The 9,076-nt window shown below is 50.8% G+C and overlaps 1 protein-coding gene across 1 annotated transcript; it reads right to left on the bottom strand.

Annotated features, from left to right (window-relative positions):
• Positions 1 to 2,315: 2,315 nt before the first annotated feature.
• On the bottom strand, positions 2,316 to 4,102 carry LOC142310415 (E3 ubiquitin/ISG15 ligase TRIM25-like). The gene has a single exon (XM_075347938.1). It carries the CDS (start codon positions 4,100 to 4,102, stop codon positions 2,522 to 2,524), a length of 1,581 nt encoding a protein of 526 aa, XP_075204053.1. The 3' UTR covers positions 2,316 to 2,521.
• Between the last annotated feature and the right edge of the window lie 4,974 nt (positions 4,103 to 9,076).

Genomic DNA, 9,076 nt, shown 5'->3' on the forward strand with positions numbered 1-9,076 from the left:
ACGAGGCGGTATTATAGTAGTTATATTCTTCTACATATGGGCAGTATTATAGTAGTTATATTCTTGTACATAGGGGGCAGTATTCTAGTAGTTATATTCTTGTACATAGGGGCAGTATTATAGTAGTTATATTCTTGCACATAGGAGGCAGTATTATAGTAGTTATATTCTTGCACATAGGGAGCAGTATTATAGTAGTTATATTCCTGTATTATAGTCGTTATATTCTTGTATATAGGAGCAGTATTATAATAGTTATAGCCTTATACATAGGGGCAGTATTATAGTAGTTATATTCCTGTACATAGGGGCAGTATTATAGTAGTTATATTCCTGTACATAGGGGCAGTATTATAGTAGTTATATTCCTGTACATAGGGGCAGTATTAGAGTAGTTATATTCCTGTACATAGGGGCAGTATTATAGCAGTTATATTCCTGTACATAGGGGCAGCATTATAGCAGTTATATTCTTGTACATAGGGGCAGTATTATAGTAGTTATATTCTTGTACATAGGGGCAGTATTATAGTAGTTATATTCTTGTACATAGAGGCAGTATTATAGTAGTTATATTCTTGTACTTAGGAGCAGTATTATAGTAGTTATATTCCTGTACATAGGGGCATTATTATAGCAGTTATATTCCTGTACATAGGGGCAGTATTATAGTAAACAAGATAAATAACTCCAGCACTCTTGTGGTATCCAGTAAAATTGTAAAAAAAAGTCTTTATTCAAAATTCATTAAAAATCCAGCACAAGGGACAGGAGAATGTACAGTGACGCATTTCGAGCATGTAGTGTGCTCTTAATCTTAGCAATTGACATATGATACAATGCCAGCTCCCCATCATATGTTGTGCACAGGCTAAGGAAAGACGTTTCAAGACTATTCATCAGTCCAATTAAAATCCATGTTGACATGCAGAAAAAGAATTGACTACTTAGTCGTAATAGCACAATACATAGTGATGCAACTTAAATAGTGAAACATTTTTAATTATTCACTTAGTTATGTTGCACTACTATTCATTTGTAGTAATATTCATACATTCATTCCTACATTGTATCAGGCCCCAGGTTTATGTAAAATCTTACATGAACATGAGTATTAAATGTATCTCTCGTTGGGGTCCAACACATGTGAGTAATCTGTCTCTGAGTACATCCAGCAATAATGGTAAAAATAAAAACCAACGATACTTGGATTCCACTTATAACTACTGTACACTAAAAACATCACACCAATATATGAGCTGAACAATAAATGAACCTGCAGCAAGGGAACTATATTTCTTTATCACTCTAAAATGGTGTATAAAGGCAGACATGAATCGTATTTTTCGTTTTATAAGACGCACCCCAAATTTAGAGATAAATAAAGTTGAAAAAATTTAGGTCCGTCTGATACTCCGGTGTTGTCTTACCAGAGGGGGGCGGTAGCAGTGGTGGAGTGGAGGGGCGGTGGTGCTGGTGGGGTCTGTACTGGCAGCGGTGGGTCTGTACTGGCAGCGGAAGCTGTAGTGTCTGTGTGGAGCAGGCCGGTGTGGCACGTGCCCCAGGTGCTCTGTCGGTGGTCCAGGCTTCAAAGAAATGGCGCCCGGAGCCGTGTGTTCGCAGATGGAGCTCTCAGCCAAGAGCTCCATCTGCGCACACGCTGACTCCAGGCGTCATAATTTGAAGCCAGAGCATCTGGGACATCTGCCGCACAGCCACCGTAGCTTTCGCTGCCAGCACAGCCAATGCAGCCTGTACAGCCAGCCGGCTGCCCATATAGAGAGGAAGCCAGCCGCCTGCCCGTACAGAGACAGCTATCCGTGAACCCATACAAAGAGGCAGCCGGCCTCCCCTACAGAGAGGCAGCCAGTCGGCCTCCCCTACAGAGAGGCTGCCAGTCGGCCTCCCCTGTAGGAGGGGCAGCCAGTCGGCCTCTCCTACAGAGGGGCAGCCAGTCGGCCTCCCCTACAGAGGGGCAGCCAGTCGGCCTCCCCTACAGAGGGGCAGCCAGCCGGGAACCCATACAAAGAGGCAGCCAGCCGGCCTCCCCTACAGAGGGGCAGCCAGCCGGCCTCCCCTACAGAGAGGCAGCCAGCCGGCCGCCCGCACAGAGAGGCAGCCAGCCGGCCGCCCGCACAGAGAGGCAGCCAGCCGGCCGCCCGAACAGAGAGGCAGCCAGCCGGCCGACCGCACAGAGAGGCAGCCAGCCGGCCGCCCGCACAGAGAGGCAGCCAGCCGGCCGCCCGCACAGAGAGGCAGCCAGCCGGCCGCCCGCACAGAGAGGCAGCTAGCTGCCCACACTTACTGCCCCCGACGCCAATTCTCCACCTCCCGGTAAATTATATTCGGATTTTAAGACGCACCCCTCATTTTCCTCCCAAATTTTTGGGAAGAAAAGTGCATCTTACAATCCAAAAAATATGGTATCATTAGTGCTTGCACCATAAGATAAATTGGAGTAATGTGCGGAATGTGTAATATTGCATTTGGGTCATCATGAATATTTTTGGGGGATCATCCTTTAATTTCTTAACCTGATCCACCCGTTCTCATACACAACAAACACTGCATGAAGGGGCTGTGTGAAGGCAATTGTGCTGGTGTGGATGTGGGTGATGGGGTCACTCAGCTCATAAAATGACACCTTTCCAGCATCATAATTAAGATCTATTCTGATTTGTTCACACACAATTGTGTGATCTATTTTGCTTTCTCTACCATTGTGTCTTATAGAGTATTTGTCACCATCCCTCCGTAGACCCAAAGATTTCATATTGTTGCCAATAAAAGATTTGGGCCCTCTCCTCTCCACATTGGCATAAGCTACACCAACTCTCCACCCCCCTGACTTGCAAGTATCCATATCCCAGTAATGTCGACCTGACGTAAAACTCCTGGTGCTTAATATTTTGGCATTATAAAATCTTTCAGGTGTTTCCGGACGGTTCTGGTGGACTTCTGCACACGATACAGTTTTCAGGTCTCCAGACACACAGATATTGTTGGAAGCAGAGTTGATGTCTAACCATATCTCAGTAGCTTTGTTAGCTGGGAAATATTTTGTCTGGCCCACACCATCCATGATTTCAGACAAACCCATGTCTATCATCTTTAACACCCAACTCTCATCGATGTCTCCAGAATTGGTGATTTTATCAACTCTCTCATACAAGTCCGTCATCTTAAGGTCAGCAAAGTAATTTCCGTCAGTTTTTTGGTCATGTAAGAGATTTAGTGGATCGGCCGAGTTGCACAATTTCTCCATATGACGCATCTTCCTGGACAGTTCCATCCTTTTTCCGTCCAGTTGGCGGTTCAGATCGGAGATTGAGAGTGATGTCTTCTCTTTCTGCCTGGCAATCTCACCCAGGACTCTGTTAGTTATGACATCCAGCTGTCTACTGATTTCCTTAAATGTGATGTTAACAAATTCTGTTAAAGTTGATGATTTTGCCGTCCTGTCCTCATTGTGCGTCTGAAGATTTTGGATCTTTTCATCAACTTCATCCCTCATTAAAGTTCCTTTTGCTATTAAACTTCTCAGTTTGTCCATTTTCTTCCCAGATGCTTCATTGATATTGATCACCTGGTGTTCTCTGTGTTCCCCATTCAGTAAGCACGAAACACAGATACAAGACTTTTCATCACAGCAATAATATACGAGGGCTTTCTGGTGAGAGGGACATTTCTTCATCCTTAGGGAGCAAGAGGGCTCCATCAAGACATGTTCTTGAGACTTGCTGTGGACTCTCAAGTGGTTCTCACAGAGTGAAACCTCACAATTCAGGCAGCATATAACAGCGGGCACAGGCGCGTGTATACAGCTAGAGCAGAATATTTCCGTCTCCGGTTGTGCTGGTTGAGTAGAATGGTAGGTTTCGGCTATGTTACATAGCTTTAGGTTGCTTTGCAATGCAGGACGCTTCAGATATTCTCTTCTGCAGTCAGGACAGCTATAAAGTTCTGTCTCCTCCTGTGATTCCAAAACCCGATCAATGCAGACCCGGCAGAAGTTGTGCCCACACGTCAGCAATACCGGATCCGAGAAGATGCTTAAGCAGATAGAACACGTTAGCTCGTCTTTCAGGGCTGCAAACGCCATTGTAGAAAACAGGGTAGTAATCTTGGTGAGGCGGGTCCTAGTTGGTTTGTTCATGAACACGTCATTCTAAGGCCTCTATTAACTCTTTGTTCACCTGAGTGTCTTCACTTCTCGAAAACATTGATATATGGAATTTTACCTTGATTTGGAGAAGTACACAACATCAAAATATACCTGAAGTAAACCATATTAAAAAAAAAAAATTGTGTATGTATAACACACAGACATATTACAGTACTGTTCAAAATCTTTAGGCTGGTGTGGGGAAAAATGATGCAAAGTAAGAATGTGTTAATAGTTTATTTTTTAGCAACAAAATGCAAGGTGGGTGTATTAAAGGCAACTTGTCACCAGTTTTTTCACTATTAAACTAAAAGAATCCCCTTCTGCAGCTCCTGGGCTGCATTCTATGAAGGTGCACCTTGGCCCTGACTCCCCTTGAAGACCCCAAAAATAACTTTTTATAAAACATGACCGTTAGGTATACTAATTACCTGTGTGGCTCAGATGGGCATGCTCATTTTCTGCTCCTGTCCCCCCTCCTGCCGCTGTTCGCCGTCCTGCCCACTTGATTGACGTGATGACGCCTCCGTCATCATCCACGTTGCTCTTTCAAATCTCGCGCCTGTGCAGTTATGTCCGCTCGCGCAGGCGAAGTTCGCTCTGCCATATCGCGCGAGCAGAACAGAAAGCATAGCTGCCCTCGGGCGTGCTGGTGAGCTAAATGTGCAGGCACGAGGATTAGGTCGGATACGAGGATGACGCAATGACCCCATGTGTGGAGCCCCGAGGCTCGGTGTCGGTGCAGCGGCGCATTACCTTCAGAGAATCCACGCGGCTGGATCTTGTCACAGGTAGGAAATCCTCTATTTTGATTGTCGTGACGCCACTCTCAGAATTGCGGTCAGTGGAGACCGCCACTGCAGGTTAGGGGTGCCTGGGGCTGATAGTAGGTGCAGTCAGTTGTAATAGCCTCCTGAGAGTGAGGCATGCCCCAGGGTCCCATGTAGGTGTGTGGAACTACAAGTCGCAGAATGACTCACACGCACAAGCAGGATGTCTTTCAGGGGTTTTTACTCACTGATGGTGGCTGGGTGAGTAACCCGGGCGTAGCTGGGATGAACCAGGCTGGAACCAGGTGTCCTTCAGGCTGACTGGTGAGGGTGGCTACCAACTCGCCTTCCTTAGCCCGTTGTGTTTTGGGGTAACCCCTGCTTGAAGCCCTGCTGGGGTCGCCCAGGGAAGTTGCTGGTGCCTCTCTCCCCTTCTTTTGGCCCGTTTGCTTGTAGCCTGGACCAGGTCACTCCGGCTGCTTGCCTCCTGTGAGCTATGGGCCCTCACTTTGGCTACGTGGCTGCGGACTCTGTGGTGTTGTCTTGGGGGTGTAAAGTGCCCCCTCATGCAGGTTTGACAAAGGACAGGTGGATCTATCCCTGCACCGGGACCTGTTACCCGTTTGGGCCTGGTATCTCCCTGACAGTCTCCTTACTCTCCACTCCGTTGCTCTCTCTTTAGTCGTGGGTGGATTTCGGGCAGCACTACCAGGTGACCGATCTCCCCCGTCGGTAGTCACTGCGCGTACGTTGTCAGAATTGTGTAGAGCTACAGGGTCTGCTTCTGCCCTCCCTGAACTTCACCACTCAACTGTCTTCGGCTCACTCTTCCCTCCTCTCCTGTTCTTGCCTACGTCACCTAGCAACCAGGCTCTCTACCACACCCCTCGAGTGGAGATGGAGGCTTCGCCCCCTCCTGGGATCCCCAGGGGTCCTCTCAAAGGTAAATGTGTGAGACCTGATCACTATGCGCCTGTGTAGTCACACCTCGGTCAGCCTTCTGGATTACCTGTTTTGTACTGTCCCCAGCATGGGTGCAGTACTCAGTGGTGCCTGACCAGGTCAGGGGCGCCACATTCCCCCTTAGTTATCACCAGCACGTCCTCGGGCTGCAAGACAACATTTTAAAATGCGTAAAACAGTAAAACATGGTAAAGCGTTTTAAAACCATCAGGTACCATACATCACCACCCTCCACCCACAAGTCCGTTAACCCACCCTAAACCCTCTCAGGCGGCAGGTCACCGGTTTCTTTTGGTAACCAGGTCTGGGCCATCAGCTTCCCCAGACCTTTCTTCCCATCTGCCTCTCCCGTTGGCCGCGCCTTCAGCCACTTCTGGCAGGATGTAAAGGCGGCTTTCATGGTCTGGTGGTTTCAGAGTATACCTGGCCTGGTGGAGCCGCGCCTTCAGCTTCTTCTGGCAGGATGCAGAGGCGGCCTCCACAGTTGGTGCTGACCAGGTACCCTCTTTGTGGTGGAGAGCCAGGCCCCATAAACAGGCGTGCTCCCTGGTAGTGGTTGTACCTCTGGGGTAACTATAAACACTGCGAGAGTTTGTGGCTATAGACAGTTCATAGCCTATGGTCCATACACGAGGTGCAAAAGGATTTTCTCACATCAGTTCATGTGGGCACATTTCTTAAACTTTTCTATAACGTTGCAAACTTCAAACTTTAACTTGCTGTACTTTCGTATTTAACTTTACTTTTGTTTACCAGGGCTCTTGCCTATTGGGCTTTGGCACCTGTCGTCATCATCTGTTGTAGAGATAGCAGGATCTCTGTAGGGGTTCCTGGTACATGGTATGACATCCAGTGCGTACCACCCTCTTTCTCCTTGATGTTTTGTGAACTCGACCAAATCTCCCTTCCGTAGGTCTCTTCCTGGGTGTCCTCTGGGCAAATGGGCTCTAACGTCTCTCCTGCTTACAAATATGCCCTCCTTTACACCAGATGCTACTATAAAGCCATATCCAGACCTTAGACTGAAGTCTTCTACAACTCCTCGACAAAGTGGGCCTCTGACCTGCGATTTGGCTCTTCTCAAGGACCGCTTTTCCTCTAAGTCTCTGGCCGTGACCTCGTCCTTCTCCTCGGGAGACTGCTGTGCAGGTGGATCCCTTGTCCTGCTGCGGCGCCGTGTCCTGCGGGCTGGGTCCTGCCTGGCTGCCACCTCACCGCTTGCAGGCTCCCAGGTGAGGTATCTGGACAAATCTTCCTCAGCGGAGGATGTCGGGCCCTCTTCATCCCAGCGGGAGTACGGCAGCATCTCTGGCTCTTGGACTGGTGCTGCATCCACTGCTGATGGCTCTGGGGTCAGCTTCTCAGCTTCCTGGCCTCCCCTCCCCCTTAGTTCTTCTGGGCACTCCTCTTGTGGCAGCGCTAGGGATGGATTTTCATCAGCAGGCCAGGGCGGGGGACCCTTTGGCATGAATGTTGCAGGAGTCTTCCTGTGAGTATGCGGAGGGAGCAGATACCGGTCCACCATCTCCTTTGGGAAGTGGGCCTCTAGATCGGCCTTCAGCCTCCAGTATTCGGGGTCCTCCCCCAGCAGGGACTTCCTAGCAGGGACTTCCTTGGGCTGGGGAGCGGTGTCTGCTCTGACCTGGCAGGCCGGGGTAAATAATGGTACAGTCTTGTCTTGGCGGGCCGAGCCTGGCGCGGCAGCGGCCTGGTCTTGGCGGGCCGAGCCTGGCGTGGCAGCGGCCTGGTCTTGGCGGGCCGAGCAGGGCATCGCTGCGGCGGCCTGGATTGGCGTCGCAGCTGCGATGGGATCTGTGCGGGCCGGGCTGGGCGCTTCTGCGGCCTGGATTGGCGTCGCAGCTGCGATAGGATCTGTGCGGGCCGGGCTGGGCGCTTCTGCGGCCTGGATTGGCGTCGCAGCTGCGATGGGATCTGTGCGGGCCGGGCTGGGCGCTTCTGCGGCCTGATTCAGCGTTGCCGCGCCGGGTGCCTCTTCAGGGACCGCGGGCGTGGCAGCAGGAGTCGGGGCACTCGCGCTGGCAGGGGCAATATAGGACTCACCCATCAGCGCCACCATCGGGACCTGAGCCGTCCTGTGGGGCACTCGTAGCGCGGCTCTCTCCTCATAGGCCTCAACTGCCTCAGCGATTTCCTGCAGCTCCGCACGTCCTTCCCGGATCTGCTGCACGATCCTCGCTTCCAGTCGGTTACTGAACTGGGCAAGCTCCCAGGACCACCAGGCAGCGGAACCTGGCTCTGGGCTCCTATCATCAGACGCCATCTTCACCGTGTCGTCGCTGCTCTGCAGATCTTTCCTCAGCAGCAGGCTTCCGGCTCCCTTTATTTTCCGACGTCTCTGAACGCCTCCGCTCTCATCACTCGCGAGGCCAGGACCCTTCAGGGGATCTCTGGGTAGCCACACCTCTTCGTGGGCGGTAACTTCTCCCAGCGCGGGCTGCTGTTGTTTTTCAGCGCGCTTTTCATGGTGGCAATATGGCGGCGCTTCCAATTTTCCAAGCGGACCGCCCAGGCACATGGTCACCTGTCTGAACAGGTCTAGTCCTTATCCTGTTCGTGACGCCAGAAGTGTGGAGCCCCGAGGCTCGGTGTCGGTGCAGCGGCGCATTACCTTCAGAGACTCCACGCGGCTGGATCTTGTCACAGGTAGGAAATCCTCTATTTTGATTGTCGTGACGCCACTCTCAGAATTGCGGTCAGTGGAGACCGCCACTGCAGGTTAGGGGTTGATAGTAGGTGCAGTCAGTTGTAATAGCCTCCTGAGAGTGAGGCATGCCCCAGGGTCCCATGTAGGTGTGTGGAACTACAAGTCGCAGAATGACTCACACGCACAAGCAGGATGTCTTTCAGGGGTTTTTACTCACTGATGGTGGCTGGGTGAGTAACCCGGGCGTAGCTGGGATGAACCAGGCTGGAACCAGGTGTCCTTCAGGCTGACTGGTGAGGGTGGCTACCAACTCGCCTTCCTTAGCCCGTTGTGTTTTGGGGTAACCCCTGCTTGAAGCCCTGCTGGGGTCGCCCAGGGAAGTTGCTGGTGCCTCTCTCCCCTTCTTTTGGCCCGTTTGCTTGTAGCCTGGACCAGGTCACTCCGGCTGCTTGCCTCCTGTGAGCTATGGGCCCTCACTTTGGCTACGTGGCTGCGGACTCTGTGGTGTTGTCT

The sequence above is a fragment of the Anomaloglossus baeobatrachus genome, chromosome 5, assembly GCF_048569485.1.
Source record: "Anomaloglossus baeobatrachus isolate aAnoBae1 chromosome 5, aAnoBae1.hap1, whole genome shotgun sequence".
Lineage (NCBI taxonomy): Eukaryota > Metazoa > Chordata > Amphibia > Anura > Aromobatidae > Anomaloglossus > Anomaloglossus baeobatrachus.

Bases quoted from the DNA above. Each gene is read 5' to 3' on its own strand.
- LOC142310415 (XM_075347938.1), bottom strand. From the start codon at position 4,102: ATGGCGTTTGCAGCCCTGAAAGACGAGCTAACGTGTTCTATCTGCTTA.